The 18,327-nt window shown below is 27.4% G+C and overlaps 2 protein-coding genes across 2 annotated transcripts; one reads left to right on the forward strand and one right to left on the reverse strand.

Annotated features, from left to right (window-relative positions):
* Positions 1 to 1,753: 1,753 nt before the first annotated feature.
* Positions 1,754 to 3,193, forward strand: LOC107452102 (queuine tRNA-ribosyltransferase accessory subunit 2). Its single transcript, XM_016068409.4, has one exon. It carries the CDS (start codon positions 1,992 to 1,994, stop codon positions 3,147 to 3,149), a length of 1,158 nt encoding a protein of 385 aa, XP_015923895.2. The 5' UTR covers positions 1,754 to 1,991; the 3' UTR covers positions 3,150 to 3,193.
* An 895-nt stretch (positions 3,194 to 4,088) lies between these two features.
* LOC107446529 (Acetyl-CoA acetyltransferase 1) lies at positions 4,089 to 18,057 on the reverse strand. Its single transcript, XM_016061205.3, has 13 exons — positions 17,891 to 18,057; positions 17,111 to 17,173; positions 14,134 to 14,251; positions 12,683 to 12,778; positions 11,775 to 11,875; positions 10,700 to 10,792; positions 9,122 to 9,172; positions 8,439 to 8,540; positions 7,809 to 7,956; positions 6,239 to 6,352; positions 5,598 to 5,662; positions 4,834 to 4,991; positions 4,089 to 4,434 (listed from the first exon to the last, which is right to left on the reverse strand). The coding sequence occupies exons 1-13, from the start codon at positions 17,921 to 17,923 to the stop codon at positions 4,314 to 4,316; spliced, it is 1,263 nt and encodes a 420-aa protein (XP_015916691.2). The 5' UTR covers positions 17,924 to 18,057; the 3' UTR covers positions 4,089 to 4,313.
* Positions 18,058 to 18,327: the final 270 nt, after the last annotated feature.

Consider the following 18,327-nt stretch of genomic DNA (forward strand, 5'->3'; position numbering starts at 1 on the left):
CGGGTGGGTGACCACTTGGATCAGTCTGCGTAGGGACCGAGGGTGTGCGGTATTGGTCCTCGTTAAACTGTGCTACCGTAAAGTGCTCGACATCGCGCGCAGGTCGTCGGGCTACAGAAGAAGGGGTGCCATCCCCTCCGCAGAGGATCAAAATTGCGATGGCATGTCTTCGGATCATCTTCAGGGATGTTTCCCAGACCGTCGCCATTAGCCCATTGTGCAGCTTTAGTGCGACGTAAATTAACAACAGCAACACTAATTTCAGGTCGTGATTTTTTCTCAAAATGATTAGAAATTGCTAAATTCTTGCGTTTTGACATCCTAAAGATCAAGATCTGGGCCAAGATATATATATATCANATATTGGCACAGAAATATCCGCTATGCTACGATCTCAAAGTTTCGAGCTGGAATGAATAACTCCAACGAGTACAGTATCTCCAAAGGTATATTGTTACTGATTTCTTCACTAGTCGAAATAGTGGCGACGACGGGTTCGGCGATTGAATGAACTTTTTGTTAAGACAAAACAAAACAGATTTAGCGATAAGTGGCAGAGATAACTCTTAGTCTGACTAACTAACTGCACTAGCTAACTATTCACGTTTTATCAGAGTACCTATCCAGTGTTGAATATCTACGCTTTTATCACAATAGAAAAATAAATTGGAGGATGGGAAGGGGGTGCTGCGTTAACAGTAAGTTAAATCTCATAATGTACAACAGTTGACAATCAAAATTCAAATCTGGGTTATACATAACAATAAAATCGCAATTTGATACATAGTAATAAAGTAATAGAAACAATTGAAGGTAAAAGAAAATTATTTACACTATATACAAGTACTAACTCCACTGTACTCAGTTCCCCCTTTTATATAATTTTTCACCGCATCTCCAAAATTCCCGAATTGTCTCAAAGACGACAGAACGGCTAGGATTCCAGAATCATCGCGTAAAGACCTCGCGAATGACAGAAAGTCTCGAAAACTATCGCGAAAGGCAGGACAGAAAGGAACCAGTCCGTATCAGTATCACGTGAATTTGGTTTCAAAAGTACAATCCTATTATAGTAAATGTTTTCTCAGTATTCTGAGAAATACCGTGAGGAAAAAAAAGTAGGCATAAGGCAAATAAAAATATGTAGATGTACTACTGTAGATGTACTAGATATGTACTAAAATTTTTATTTTTTCCATTTTGTCTGAGCTCAAGGGGGGTGTTTAGACCCCTAAACCCCTCCCTTGCGTACGCCATCAGGCCTTATGATAAATCAGGAAATGCATAAAAACTACTGACATCACCGTTCTCATGAAATCTTTTCGTGGGAAAATAAATTTGATTTACGTTTCAAAGAAAGACAAAGCACGAAAACAGTCTACAGTTAGCCTGACAGTAATACGGTTTGTGAAATCCTGGAATAATTTAAACTATAGCCATCATTATGGGAAGAACTTGGGACGTTTGTCTTGTGTCAGACAGGTAGGTACTTCAATTATCTAGCTCTAGAGCTTCACAATGAGCTAATGGCGATGATCTGGAAAAAATCCCTGCGGATGATCCGAGGACATGTTATCACAATTTTGATCCTTTGCGGAGGGTTGGCTTCCCTTTTCGAGTGAATTTGAGCACTTTACCGTAGAACAGTTAAATGGAGACCGAGATCGTGCACCCTCAGTCCATCTCTTACTGACCACAGCCAGTGATGCTTGACTTCAGTGTTCTACTGGAACAGTGTCTTGACAACCAGTCAACTGCGGGACGTTTGCATCAGAAGCGTGCATAAGAAAACTGCATCAAAAATAATTTGCTGCGCTGGGGAGGAAAATTCATATTAGTGAAACTTTACCTTTTAACGAAGTTAGAATAATGATTTAACTGTAACCAATTGAGTAAATTCTATTGTAAACAAACAAAATCCCATGCCGGACGTTAGCAGCCTGTTTTGTAATTTTCTTTAGTGAATACTTAATTTTCGCTTCAATTCCAATATGAGGTTCATTGAAAAAATATCCAGTATCGGTCGATCAGGCTGTATTACTGATTTTCCAAAACCTTGGTCAACAGAACAATTTAAAACCCCTACAATGCTGATATACGCTCGCGCAGGTTCAGTGCCGCATTTAACTTATAACTCATTACAAAGGTTAGATGATAAGAAATTACTTTTCTTGCAAACATTGCCGACTGTTGTTGAATTTAAAGACGCTGTCGAGCTTCAAGGGAAAGGGTTAGGTGCTTTTGCCGGACTGCCCGAGTATCCATTTCATTTATCAATCCAAGATCCGGCTGATGAAACTCCTACAGGTTATAATGTAAACAAAGGTGTATCAGTTTGGTGCACGGGCGGTAAAAAGATGATTTCGGTTTCGGAATTTATGAAGATCATAAAAGCATTCCAGCCTGTCTCATACCAGGCTCTATGTGATAGCGATACGCCAAAAGATTGCTCCAAGAAACGTTTAAATAAATCTGTTGATAATACAATAAAATTTTTAGATGAATGTTTAGAGGAGCATTCACAGTGTGAGGAAGTTAAAAATGTTGCTATATGGGGAACAATTGAAGGAGGTTATGATTCCTTCTTAAGAAAAAAATCTGCTGAAGCTACAGTTAAGCGTGCAGTGGATGGCTTCGTAATTGACGGGTTTCATACAAACGGCGCTACATTGGAAAGTTTAAACTTTTCTAAAGTAAAACCTTTGTTGAAAGAAGTGATTGATATTTTACCAGCTAATAAACCCAGACTTTTAAATGGACCACTTGATGCAGAAATGATGATTGAAGCTATTAAAATGGGTGTAGATATATTCGATTCTTCTCATGCTTTCAAATTAGCAGAGGATGGAGATGCTACTGTGTTTCCTTTAGAATCTATTCCACATCATTTTGAAAAAGATTCAAATGATATTGCAACTAAACGCTTTAAGTGTACTCCTGAACTATCTTTGAAAGAGGAAATGTACAAAGATGACTTGACCCCAATATTGAGCACTTGTACTTGTTATACTTGTAAACATTATACCCGTGCATACATACATCACCTTTTGGATACTACTGAATTGTTAGCTCAAATTCTTTTAATGATTCATAATTTACATCATTATTCAGAATTTTTTAAAACTATAAGACATGTGTTAGGGAATTGATTTTATTTTGTTTTATATTGATAAAAATATTTTTATAGCGCTTACATGATTTATAGATTTTTTATCACTCAAGCTTTAAAATTTTGAATGTCAAAAATTTTTTATTAATCAAATTTTCTTCATTTTACAAAATATCGGATCAAATTGGAATTTTCTTTTTACAAATATTTTGGGTTTATTATTTTTTAAATTCTAAATGCTGCTACAAATATACTAGGTGGTTATTTGTAAAATGTTAACCTTTTGAGCTTTATTATGTTGGTACTATTATTTTTTCTATTTTACTATTAGAAATATATTTATAGCAAACTATGAAGATTCTAGAAATAAAATTTTATTTACAGAAAGAATAATTTCTTTTGAAACCAAGTGTAAAAATATTTTGATTGAATAAAATTTTTTAAGAAATCAATAATCCTTTTATAAAAATTATTACAATTATAATGAAAACTTAGCGATATTTTCCCTAGTAGTTGCCAGTTTGTTGGTTAAAAATTTAAATAGATGAACTAGTAACTTTTAAATAACAAAAAATTTATTATTCCATGTAATTTTAAAGTATTTTTTACATAATTGATGTTTGTTTCGAATTGTTTCTGCTTAGACATCAAGTGAAATTTTACCTTCAAATTTTGTTACATAAAAAATATAATTTCTACCCTAAAATTTGAAGCAAGGCTTTGTTCTCAGAAGAATCAATTCAAAATTTATTTAGTAAGAAATAAAAGATCTCATACCTAACTATAACTAAAATATTTCAATTAACACAGAATTTACGAGTAAGAAATCAAAATGCAATTTTGCAATACATTTATTTTTCTTGGAACTGAAATTTTTATTTAGATTTTCTATTATTGTAACAATAAATTAGTTTAATAAAATGTAAATAATTTTTGAAACAAAAGTAATTTAAACAGAAATAATAAAACTACTACAAAGTAAAACAGTTTTCATATACTTTTATTACGAAAAATTTTATTGCAAGTAAAAATTGTGGCACTTTATAAAAATACAAGAGGAACTCTATACATTTTTTGAGCATAAAAGTGAGATTACATTTTCTGTATAAAAATAGATGGGCTCTATTACATTATTCTATAGCAGCTCCATATTTATTACAAGATAACTTTATTTGTCTGTTAACCATTTTGGAAAGTAAGATGATTATATTTTCTGAATTAAAATAGATGAAGCTCCACCTCCTCCATTGCATATTGCAGCAGCCCCATACTGATTGCTGGTTAATGTATGGGCCATATGGTTCACAATCCGTGTGCCAGACATTCTAGAAAAAAAATTAACACTGAATAATTAATAATTGGGTAATTTTATCATACTATTTAAATATTAATCAGTATTAAACATAAAACTAGAGGAATATTTTTATCATTTAGTATTTAAAATTGTAGAACATTTAGAATGTAAAATCCTCTAATCGAAATTTTATTAAGACACATGTTTTATTAAAATGATCCACAGTTAAAAAATACAAACAACTATTACACTGTTATGAGGACTAATAAATATACTTTTTATGCCTTAACTTTTTTTAAAGAAATTCAAATAATCTTTTATATTTTGGAACAGTAATTTCATCATTTTTTTTTTCAAAATCACATATAAACGAAATAAATTTTGTTAGTATCATACTATTTTGATAATAATATAAAGAGTTATCCTTTACCCAATAGGATGGCCAAGACTGACAGCTCCACCATGTATGTTTACTTTAGTTGGATCTAAATCTAGCATTTTTATATTGGCGAGTACGACTACACTAAATGCTTCGTTTATTTCCCACATTGAAATATCCTCCTTCTTAATTCCAGTTTGCTTCAAAAGCTGTAAATAATATTAAAAAAAAAAGGAAATAGTCATATTTAAATTAGAGAAAGAGAGGGGTAAACAATTTTTACATTATAATATATGAATAAAAATGTTACTAATCTAAGTATCGATTTACAAATATGTTTTAAGGCATTTTGGAATAGTATATTACTCATTAAGTGAAAAAACTTAAAAAAGAAACTTAATTAAGAGAAAAATCACATATGAGGTAATGCGTCCAGTCTAAAACCACTTATTTATAACATATTAAAGTACCAAAAATGCATAATTATATGCTTCTTCTTTATGTTAACTATATTTCTTAACCAGTATTTTTTGCACAACATAGAGCTGAAGTATGCATCTTCATATAGAATGCGGCACTCTTTATTAGTTTATTATATCATCTGACTTAGGGTTGTTAAAGGTTTGATTAATTAGCTGTCATATAAATAATTTATATAATAAAGGTGTGTTTAATTAACTATTCAATGTTAAAATACTTATGCAGTAAAATAAAATATATACTATTGTTAAAAATAACTATTATAAAGATTAAAGACATAAATGCTTTTATTATTAGCAAAGTAAATCTGAAAAAATGAATGTACATCAGATTACCTTTGGAATAGCAGCTGCTGGGGAAATCGGAAAATCAATAGGTTCTACCGCAGCGTCTGCAAAACCTGGGGTAAAATGTGTCTTATATAGATATATATTTTAATAGAATACATATTACATTTTTACGTAGTATATAGGGATGTATTATAAATGTTATGTTTTAACATTAAAAGTATGAAATATATTATTAGAATGCGCAATTAAGTGATTTTAAAATTTGTTGCATTCCTTTCTCTCACAAATATTAATTTTGTTGTAATAGAAATAAATCATGTTTGTAAAAATAGCAGCTCGAATAGCAGCTACACAATTCTATAATCACATTTATGAGAAAATTCTAATTCATTATATCAATCGTTACTAAAGAATAAGCAATACAAGCACTGTTAATTTCTATTCTACAGTTAAAGTGCAAAACAAATGTCTTGAATTTATTAACAAATTTCCTAGTAATTGCAGCTTTTGCTTTCATACTAGCTATTATAAACTTGAGAAATTTATTCTAAAATTTGTAAACGGAAACGTAAAGTTTTAGTATTAAAAAATTCTTATTTTATGATTTTCTAGGCAACAAAGTAGATTTATTGCAGTAATTTCTCATCAATATGGCAAATAAGAGATGCGCTATCATTTGAGCTCACCAATGATTCTTGCCAAAGGCTTGATATTCAGTTCCTGAGCTGTTTTGGCACTCATAAGCACACAAGCCGCAGCACCATCATTAATAGTACTGGCATTTGCTGCTGTTATTGTTCCTGAAAATAAATTTTCTTACATATTAATTAAGAATAATTTTTTTTAACATATAGTTTTATTAGTAGTCAATCCATAGAATATAGGCAACAAATACAAAAAGTGAGAATATGAATACATAAACAATAGGAATATACAATATTTAAAATACGTGAACAATAAATGAGAACAGTGAATATTAAGGATAACAAAATTAAACTGAACTTAAGTAAAAAGTGTCAAACAAATGGAGGAACAAAAGTCTTATGTTTTTTAAGCTTAAAAAGTCTCTAGCAATGAGTTACAATCATTCTTGTGTAGTGTCTTTTTTATTATTATTTTTATCAATCTTATATGCTTATTTTAGTATATTATTCTCTTAACTAAGAAAAAATTTACTGAAATAACAAATATATTTGTGGACAGAACTTTTAGCTAATATGTGATATAGCCTACATGTTCCCTAAGGAAAATTGTTGTTGGTTAGATTTAATTACAATGAACACAAACATTTGAACTAGTATCAATTTAAATTAATACAAATTTGGGTACATTAGATATTGATATAGATAGTGGTATGATTGTAAAAAGCTATTTAAAATTTCCAAATTTGTAACAATCTGAATGAAAAATGTCTTTTTCCTTAGTTTGAACCAAGATGTTTTGTGATTTCATAATTATAAAAGTATACAATACAGATAAATGCTTAAATTTAATACTGAGCTAAAGTGTTAATAAGGAACTATTAATCCTTGTTGGTCATAATACATATGACACGAATGGACTTAAAACAATAATAGATCATAAAGTGTTAAATATTTTGTGAGAAAAACAATACTAGACGATATAATGTCAAATCTTAACAATATCTTTATGAGACAATAGAGTGATAATCTTCCATAATTTATTTTTCAGTATATGTGAGAAAAGCAAGTAAATTAATAAAACACCTCCAAAGAAAAATGCTTGTAACTTAAGCACAATATAAGTGCACACACAATGCATTAAAAATGAAAAGTCCTTAAAAAAGTTAAAATTGATAATGTCCTGTAAGATTTTTTTTACGTCTAATTTTCTGCAATATAATTCCAATCAAATATCATAATTAAGTATGCAAAGTTAATGTAATGGATACAGAGTTTAATGGCTCCTGAACCAACTTAAATGACTACATATTCAAGGTAATAAAAATTTTATTACAATTATAATTAAAAATTTACTTCCATAGAAAAAAAAAGAAGGCAAAAATACTTTGGTTTTTAAAACTTTAATTTTACCTGAACAAGATGAACAGATCTGAGATTTAAAACATAAGAGGATTCGTTTCTATTATTGATTAAGAGGTTAAAGAGAAATAATAGAGATAGTGACTTTAATGTAGACTTTAAGTTTGGAAAATTTATTAGTAGGAATGAGTTGAAAAATTTAATTTTAATAACAAAATTATGAAAAATCTGTTTATGATATAGTCAAAATTACCATTTTCTTTTTGAAAGACAGTTGGTAGAGAAGGAACTTTACTAAAGTTAACCCGTTTATATTCTTCATCAGTGTCAACGACAACATCAGGTTTTCCTTTCCTACCAGGAATCGTCACTGGAATAATTTCTTTCACGAATACCCCATCCTAGAACAAGAACTACTTTTAACAATTTATCGTAAAAATTAAAACCAATTGTCAATTTAAATAGAAGTATTGGAATATATGTAAATTATAAAAACTGGCTTCAAGATATTATTAAAAATCAAATTCAAAAGAGTTCAAAAATTGAAAATTTTCTAGTTGACAAAAAATATTTATTAAATCATTACTTTTTTGAAACTGAAAAAAGGGTACTGAAATTAACACTTCAGATAGCACATAAATTTTAAAACAAAAGAAGTTACTTGAATAAGTAAATAAATATATTTAAATAATAATATGCACCAATTTATATGTGCTATAATCATATATATTTTAATTTAAAAGTATGTATCTGCAGCATTAGCTAAATTAATAGATTTTCTAGTTAGAGAAATAAAAACTTTTTTTTAAAGTAGGAAATTTGTAGTTACTAATGAAAAATATAAAACCCTAAAACCTCTATTTTGGAATAAGAGAGTTCTTACTTCTACAGCTTTAGCAGTCTTTTTATAACTATTTATAGCAAATTCATCTTGTTCTTGTCTTGAAATTCCCATCTTTTTAGCTGTATTTTCTCCACAAACACCCTACAATTAATAATTCACATGGTAAGTTACATAATATGAAGCTACTAAACAGTTAAGTTTGCAAGATTCTGTTAAAAATTTTCTCTAAAAATTTTGATAATTGTTATGCAAATAATCCTGTCTTGTTTAATTAAATACAAATTATTAACATTAAATACAATTATTAACATTAACATACAAATTATTAACAGTCAACAAAGTACTTTTTAGGCTAACTTTTCTCAAATTGAAAAAAAAAAGTTTTTTTTTTAAAAATCTATTAATTAAATTAGTAAGCATGCATAATCTAAAAACTGAATAATCTCTGTAGAGATAAACAAGATAAAATTTTACATTGCCACTTGCATTAAAATACTCATTATTATATTATAACAATATCTCATATGTTTGTATGCAGTTTAAATTTAAAAAATATTTTGGAAGCACAGCAGCTATAAAGTTATATCATACTTTGTGATTATATATACCATGTGTTACTTTATTAACTTTCCTAAACATTTAGAGTAAAAAAAAAAATTTCATAACTGATGATTATGAATTCAACATGCAGACAAAAATAAATGCATTTTAATTTTACATACCATATGAAACTTTTTATATGCATCAGTTAATCCATCATAAACAAGACTGTCCTAAAGAAAAAATAAATAAATACATTTTTAATGACAGAATGTAGAATTTAAAGACACGGGACTAAGAATCAGTTATACTATGTTATTTTTATTAATGCAGGCAACAAAATCAAGCAGTGTTATTAACTAAGCCCGATGAAAAAAAACAGAAGGAAAAAGAAATTATCACCTGTGTTTTACCTGAAAAAGGAAAACCATGACAAAATTTGTTATGAAATAAAAAAGAAATTTTATAACCAAATAATGCTGGCCAGATTATATACAGATTTTGATTAAGATTATATAAAGCTACAAACAAAATTTTAATAAGGAATCTACACAGTGCTTTATCACTTCAAGTAATAGAAAATATAAGTTATTTCTCAAATTCAATTGGGGCAATATTTGTAAAGTATTAATCAGTAAATTACATATGCAAATTGTAGCTCATTTGTTGCAAAAGGAACTTTTTTCATTTAATAGAAATTTAATTACAATTTTTTCTTTAAAACTATTCTATCTCTTTTACAAAAACAATAAACTATATTTTTAATCATTGGAAGCTGCTAACTTTTTTCCTAATTAAAAAGCCTCTTTAGTTGGTACTGATTTGTAGTTAAGGAGAATCTAAGAGAGTCATGCTGTGAATTTAACAAGAGAACAAAATATATCGACTGGTTCTAACAAAGATTTTAAAAAAAAATCTGTGTGTTACTGTCTGGTATATTTTCAAACACTTTTATTTTTTATTACAATATTATTCATATAAACGGAATTTTAAAGATTGTGAAAGAGCTCCTCTTACACTTATAAAATAGTACTTAATTTTAGTTTACTCGTTCAGTATGTTTCTTTAATAAATAATGCTTTATTTTATTGTAATTCCTTTTTTATATCACTGGAAATATTTTTTACATCATTACAGTATTTTCCTTCAATGAGTGTAACTGCATAGGTAAATCTCAAATCATTTCCATAAAATTAATATTTATAAAAATACAATACATGTTGTGACCTTGAAAAAGAACATTACCCTTAAAATTAGAAATTGACACCTAGTCATGTAAATTTAATGAATTTGTAAGAATGATTAAAATGTAGAAAAGTGAGATGATGCAAAAATAATTTTTTTTAATAAAATGGTGAGTATTTTTAATTGAGAATTTTTTAGAGCTTAACAGACAGTTTAAACAGACAAACAAGTATGGAATATTCCTCTCAGGTTAATAAATGTTAAACGAAAAAAATATTTCAGGAAATTGTTAAAAAATGAAGATAGTAACAACTATAATTATGAAGCACTTAAAAGTTTATAAATTTCGTTTTATATATTAAGGTGCATGCTTAATCTAATATTTATTTAATAGAGCAAAATATATCATTTTCAGAACTTATATCAATAATTAAATATTCTTGATTCAAGGCTTAAATCTTTTGCTACAATAACAATAGAAAAATATGAGAAGTTTAAACTTTCAAACATTTAAAGATTTTTATTTTCTACAAATGAATTCATACTAAAATCTATGAGTAAAACTAAATACAAACCAATAATGTTATTCCACCATAAGGTGTATCTCCTCTTAGCATATAAAATGGTGTGTTAGACATACTTTCCATACCGCCTGCAACCATAATATCCTAAAATTGAATGGTAAAGCCAATCAATAAAATAATAAATTAAATATTTAACAAAAAAGAAGTTAATAATAAAAAAATGACAGAACCACAGTTCACAATTGTTGAAAATAAAAATTTTAATTTAATAATGGTTTCATAAAATCTAAGTTAGTTACAATTTCAAACCTCAAAGACCTTTTTAAAGTAATGTTTGCTCAGTTAGTAAAAGGGAGGCTGGGTTCAGTAAAATGAGTTGAATTTGAAAAAGTTCAATTTTTTATTTTTTTTTAAAGGGAGACTTTGTTGGAACAACCCATTTTTGTGTAAAGTTGTGTACTTTACAATTTACTGAACTAGGTTTTTAATTTTTAATTAAAAAGGAAAAAATCATTATTTGTCATTTAAAAATAAACAAAGTAAACTTGATAAAGAAAGTTTTAAAATAAAATGCAGTTGACATGTTTTGAGAAACACATTAGTCAGTCTTCAATTAAACAAAAATTTTAAAGCTCTATTCATGCTTTAAAAGCCTGTTCATTGCATTTGAATTAATGTGCAGTGATTGTCATCTGCACATTAATTCCAATAGCCATCAGAAAAAGCTTGAGTTTTCATAAGATCTTTTATAAACGATTTTACATTTTCTAGTAATTTGGGCAGGTTGTATTTATTTAAATATATTTAAAATAAAAAATTTTCACACACAGAAATTTATTTTAATCAAATAAAACCATAAATATTTCTCTAAAATAAATTATTTTTTTATTTATTTATTTGGTTGAAATTGCAATTTTTGGCAGCAGATTGATTGGCATCCTCATTTAAAAGTTACTACGTAAACCAAATGTGCTTGTTTAGTACTCAAATGTAATATAAATATTACAAAAATAAATTGAGATTTTTGAGTTAATTATAAATCCGATTTAATCAAATTTAAAATTCATTTATTACGTATTTGAAACTTAAAAGTAATAAAATTTTAATCAGGAAAAAAAATATATACTTGGTGGCCAAGCATGATGCTTTGAGCAGCAAGCATTATGGATTTCATCCCAGAAGCACAGACTTTATTTATAGTTGAGCAAGGAGTTGATATTGCCAAACCTGTAAAAATTACAAGAGTTTATTCATAAATTAGAATTAATAATAAATCAGTATGATACCTCTTATAATATCTGAATAAAAAATAACATGTCTTATCCGTTGTACCTTATTTTTTTCCAACTTTTTTGTTCATACAATTTTCCTTTCAGTAAAAGCCTAAAAGGGAGTTCGATTGTTATTTTTAGTGCAAGAACTTATGACACTACTAGGCTTTTCCCATGTGTCATCATTTTTCCGCACCACTAACAAGAATAGAGAGTGATAAAAACCTTTAAAAACAGAGAGAAAGTTACAAAGAAATCATTTTATATTTTAAAAATAGTTGACATGTCCATAGTTTTTTCTTTGGATTTAAAGCTTTTTATAACACTCTTGTTTTTTTAGTGGTCAGAAAAATGGTGACACTTGGCAAAAACCTATTAGGGTAATGATTTCTTGTGATAAAAATATCATTCCAACTCTATTTTAGGTTGCTATATTAAGTTTACGTTAGTTTATATTAAGGTAGTCAGTTATTTAGGTTATTATTGTTGTTGTTATATTAAGTTGTTATTTTAGGTTAGGTTGTTAGGATTACATTTTGATACAAAAGAATTTTGCCATTTGAAAACTCAAATAGTATGCTTTTGAGAGGGTCATATTTTGGCAAGTTAGTTTAAAATTATCCTGTATATACTTTAATATATAATAATTTAATATATAATAATTTAATCTGAATTTTTTGGATTAGTTATTAGGTTTGTCAAATTGGTAACTTGGGTACTGATAATTTAAATTTACAACATAAATTATTATAGCAATATTTACCAGCTCCAAGAGCAGCTTGCCGTGCAGGTGCTTGGCCGGCACCAGCTTGTAGCACTTCACCCATATAAACTTCTTGAATTGACTCTTTAGGTATTCCTGAAGAAAAAAAATACTTATTTTAATTTAAATTTCTGCAGACAAAATTATTTCTCGTACAAGTGCATCAATTTTAATGCATAAACTTAGTAACAAAGTGAATTTGTTAAGTTTTATACAGTTGTTTTTCATAAATTCACAACTGAATCAAAATTTGTTTATAATATGATGATGAATTGATTTATAATATGCTGATGACATATTATAAATCAAATCTTCTGCATCAGTTTTTTTTCTCTCTTAACTTTTCAACCAGTATTTATTATGCAGAAAACAAAGCAATTATCTTTTCCTTTTAACTTAACGTTTAATCAAATCAATTTTTATAAAACAGCATGAGGATTTGAATTATTATGAACAATTATTATTATTACAAGGTCTAGACTTTAACAAGTCTCTCAATTTTTTTTTAAATATTAATAATTATAATGATTTTACATAGTGTTTATATATCAATACACAGCTTTTGATACATCAGTTATAAAAAATAAATAATAATTTAATGGCCCCAATTCCTCTTAAAGGTAATTAAACTATTGAAGAAACATTTAATTGCTTAATATGTACTTTCAGTCAATTTTAGCTGGTTTCTCAACAACTTTATTAAAAAGACTGTCTGTTTTTATACTTGTCACTCATTTCAGTAGATTAAGAGAAATAATTCTCACAAAGAAATCACGCAAAGATTCTGTGTTAAAAGTAAAGAAATAATGAAGGACGAATTATTTTACACTTTATTCATTTACATGATTTTCTTTAAGTTTCAACAGATTAAAACCTAAGATGAAGAGAGCAATAAGAAATTAATTAGACAGATATGATACAAAATTTTAATGTAAATTAAAATATCATAAATAAACTTCTAACTGAACATGAAAATTTTACTACCTGTAACATATTTTCAGATTTTTAAAGTGATACCTTTGATCTTAACGCAAATTGGTAAACCTGTCAAAATTTTTTGTGCTCAGACAGAAAAATATAGCAAGTGCTTTTAGTTCTATATCCTGTTGGCATATTCTGTTGTCCGGGTTCGGTTTAAAAAAATTTCAGCTACAAAAAAAGCTTAGTAACTTTCAAATCAAATTGAGTTTATCATATGCTGTGATAAAAATATTTTGTTTGTTTGTCGTCAAAATATTTTAAAAGCGTTATTTGTTTTAAAATGTTTCAAAAATTGGAAAACTATTTCAAGAATTTGAAATATATTTTTCTTTTATAGAGGTCATTTAGCTTGCTGCTAAACTTATTATTTTTTTCTGAAATTAAATCATGTGCTATTCATTATTAGTAATGAAACTATAATTGTTCTTTACTATAACTTTAGCAAAATAAAGTTAAATTTTTTCATATACCTGCATGCTTAACAGCACCTTCAACTGCAATTGCACCTAATCTAGGAGCAGTCAGAGCTGCTAATGAACTGCGGAAAGACCCTATAGGTGTTCTTACAGCAGACACGATTACTACTTCCTATAAAAGTAAATTTAAACACATAGATGAAACTTCAAACAAATATAATAGTCTTACTTAATACTCGCTAAATTTTAAGTAGCCCTACAGAACAATATACAACAGAATCTTGATTTGGATATTCATCCAAATATCTTTATTAACACAATCACTTCCCAGTTTGTTTATTTTTTAAGGCTTTTTTTTAAAATCATTTTCTCCACTTTTTGAAATAATATACTGTGATAAAACAGTGCCACTAATTCCAGACTTTTCCCATATTTATAGATAATTATAATTGATTTTGAAAGTACTGTACTCTAGCAGGGTTGCCATTCTAATTTGGAAAAAAAATTCCCTGTGTTTTCCCTGAACATATTATACATAACATATTAAGAGGAAACACACTATCACTGCACTTTAGTGTGAGCTATATTGCACTAACTATAAATTTAATTACAAGAAAAATTCAGCGAAAAAATGTACTGCTGAACATATTTAAAACAAATAATGCTAAAGTAAATTAAATAGTTTAGTATAGCTGAAAAATCATCCTTAAATATGCCACAGATTGCACTTGAGTGGTGACCATTTTTTAAAAGACGAGAATAAAAACGAAATTTCCTGTATTTTCTCAGTTTGTAAAGAAAAACTAAAAATTCTCTGTTATATTAGGTGATTTTTAAATTTCCTGTATTTTCCAGGTTTTCCCCGTTCTCCCTGTGGAGTGGCAATCCTGTCTAGATAGTAATGCAAATTTATTTATTTATTAGTAATGCAATATTTTTTATGCCTTCGAATCACACCCCAGCATATCTATAGTATAGGTAAAGGTTTTATAAAAGTAACATGAAAAACTTCTGGGTTCAAAAGAACTGATAGCTTTCTGTAGGCAACAAATAAGCATTTAACTAGTTAGTAGAAGTTACTTTACTAACCAGTAAAGGTTACTACAGCAGAGAACCGATTATCCGGAACGATCAGGACCATCGCTATTCCGGATAACTGATTTTTCCGGTTTTCTGAATCACTACAAAAAGCCGTTCTTTTTATTGTTAAACCCAACTAAAAAAAATTTTTTTCTTTTGGAAATAATCTTAAAAAGAAAAAACTATGGAGTAATACACTAATGATTATTTCCAAGATGATGGTAAGGTAAACATCTTTCAAAAAAGAAAGAAAAGTCCTAAAATATTATGAGGAAAATTTTTTTTTTTTAAAAGTGGCGGGAAAATTTATCGAATTTCGCTCCGGTTTTTTGGTTTTCCGGTTTTCTGATTTCCGGATAACGGGTTCTGTACTGTACTTTAATTGTAAAGTAAATTTGTAAATTGTCTGTATTGTAAAGTAAATTTGTAATGTATTTATACATGTATTTCATATGGAATTATTCGTTATTAAAATTTGATAAGACCATTATTTTAAAAATAACTCATTTTTTCAAAGTTTATTACTAAATGATGAATCTCTACATGAATCACTGATGAATCTCAAGTAGATTCAGTTTCAATTATTTCAATTTGAATGACAACGATTCTACTATATTCTACTTAATAAAGGCTAAAAAGTATTGCAAGTAATGTGAATAAGATTTAGATTTTGTTTTGTAGCATTAAAGGAAAAAAATATGATAAAAGGTTTTTTTTTTTTTTTTGTAACAGCTATTTTTATTTAAAATCCAAACAAATAGAAATCCAAGCATTCAAGAATTTATAAAATTTTTTCCTCATTAGCATGTTAATGGGGGTCAGCATATCACTCACTATATGTCAACATAACAATAGGAAATATCTTTTTAAACCCTATAAAAATATCAAACTTAAACAAATTTCTAATTGCATAAATAATTTATTTTGATAAGTTTTTGGTTTTTAAATAAAATAATTTTTAATAAATATACATTAATGGAAATGAAACCTTACCACAGTAAGAGAACAGTGAAACTTTATCCATCCTTACAGTCATTATAGACAAGAAAACATTCAATAACAAATGCAATTTTTTTTTTTTATATATAACAAAACAGATCTAGATAGTAATTTTAAAAAATACGTACAAGTTAGGTTCAACATGATATTTCAATATGAAAAACACAATGGAAGTTATGCACAAGGCATTATTTGCAATTTAAATAGTAATAAAAAATGGGCAATAATTGGTAGACACAATGAATTTATTGTCATTTAATTTCTTCAAATTATCTTTTAATTAACAAAATTAGTTTAAAACAAAAAAGTCATATTTTATAAAAATTAATGGTCATTTTAGAACTTTGTTTTTAAGATCTAAGCATGTATAAAATATAAATCTAACTTTTGAGCATGAGAGAGAATATTTTTGCATTGGTACCTGTTAGTGCCAACTACAATGCCAAGATGTGAAAAAGCTTTTGAATTTGCAAACATTTGGTAAGAAAATTAAAAAATAAAATGCTGCAGTTTGAATTGGTTTCCTTCTGTGATGCTTTCCTTTATTTTTTTGTATGCTACTGCCCAGATCTCACCAATACTTGGCAATTATTTTGATGCAGATACAGAAAAATTTCTATGAGCACTAGAATTTAAACACGATTTGAAAATTAATTAACACATCTTATCAATCAATTGATACTATTAAAATAATCAATAATTTTCTTTTGACAATGAGCCAAAATACACAAAATTTGTTAAAAAAATTAGTTTTAAAGTTATTAAAAATATTAATTCATGTTAAAAAACTAAGATTTACATACTTTACAAAAATGAATTTAGATTTTGGAAAAATAGTTTCAATTACCAATGCAAATTAGATTTTTGTTACTATACAATTTATTCCTATACTTCACATTTGATTTATTAAATATAAATTAGATTAAAAAAAACTTTGGAAATGTCTACTTACATTATGTAAATTTCGTATACTATTTAGTTGACTATTCAAATTTCCAAAACATCTTGAATGTATCTAAAATGAAGGGAAAAAATGTATTGAAAAGTAAGGTTTTAAAGATCTTACTAAATAAAGCATCTAAATAAATTCGAAAACTGTAAAACAAATTTAATGAAATGTAATTTTATGTAAATTTCACAATATTCATAATTTCCATAAATTTTTTATTCATAACTAGTATATAGTTGGACAAATCTTTAACCAAGAATTTTTAAACTGGTTTAGCTGAAGTGCTGAGAACTTTTCAAACCCAAGTACCATTTAGTAAATTAAGTTACAAGAAAGCAGGAGAGGTTGGCCTTTATAAACTATAAAAGCTGGTCTATTGCTTATTTGCAATTATTTATTTTATTTGCTGCTAATTTATGTTTTGCATGTTTAAGCTTTGAATTATACAGACACTTTTAAATTAAAAACTTACTGATTATAAGTATAAGCTGTATAGTCTACTAAAAGTTACTCTTTTGAAGTTTTGAAACAAGATTAATAAAATTAATTTAATGAATTTAAAACAGACGTTAAAAATTTCCTTATAACAGTTTCCTTGCTCCAACTTTGTTCTTAAAAACATTGATAATAACGCTGGGTAAATTTGCTATTGTGACACAATTGTGCCTGAACTATTTGCAAGAGTTGTCCAATAAATTTTTAGATAAGTCACCATAAGAGAAGAAATTAAAATGATATAATATTAAAAAAAAATATCAAGAATATAATTCTTTCGCAGATTACTTTTGGGTAAACTTTACTCATTAGTTGCCTCATATTTAATCAAATATTAAATTAATAAATGACAAACAATTTAATCAATTTCCGTGAGTGTCTTTGCCCTTTTAGGTCAATTACTGCAGCCCCCCCCGTTTCAGTTTTGTTTACATAAAGAAGTTCAAGAAAGCGATAAGCTTTGAAATTAATTTAAGTATTAGCATATAGCTTTATAAGAAATATTCATGAAATTTTGTATTTGTAGAAAACTTTATATGCATCTTAGAACAATTTCTACTCTATATTATGCTTATTATTATTACTTTTAAGTACTTTGAGATTTAATTAACAGGTAAAGAACTCAAAAGGTGTATCAGTGGCAAGAAAGAGTCCATAATTCCAAAATTCGTACTAAATTATAATTCCGATCGTCTGATCTAAACGCGTTTTCTCAGTTGTTTTAA

This window comes from Parasteatoda tepidariorum, chromosome 3, assembly GCF_043381705.1.
Source record: "Parasteatoda tepidariorum isolate YZ-2023 chromosome 3, CAS_Ptep_4.0, whole genome shotgun sequence".
Classification (NCBI taxonomy): Eukaryota; Metazoa; Arthropoda; class Arachnida; order Araneae; family Theridiidae; genus Parasteatoda; species Parasteatoda tepidariorum.

Excerpts from the sequence above, each read along its gene's own strand:
- LOC107452102 (XM_016068409.4), top strand. The coding sequence starts at position 1,992 with ATGAGGTTCATTGAAAAAATATCCAGTATCGGTCGATCAGGCTGTATT.
- LOC107446529 (XM_016061205.3), bottom strand. The coding sequence starts at position 17,923 with ATGAGGCAACTAATGAGTAAAGTTTACCCAAAA. Across the intron at positions 14,252-17,110 it reads GTATACGAAATTTACATAAT|GAAGTAGTAATCGTGTCTGC; the intron begins GTAAGTAGACAT and ends TTACTTTTATAG. Across the intron at positions 5,663-6,238 it reads GCCTTTGGCAAGAATCATTG|GTTTTGCAGACGCTGCGGTA; the intron begins GTGAGCTCAAAT and ends ATTTTACCCCAG.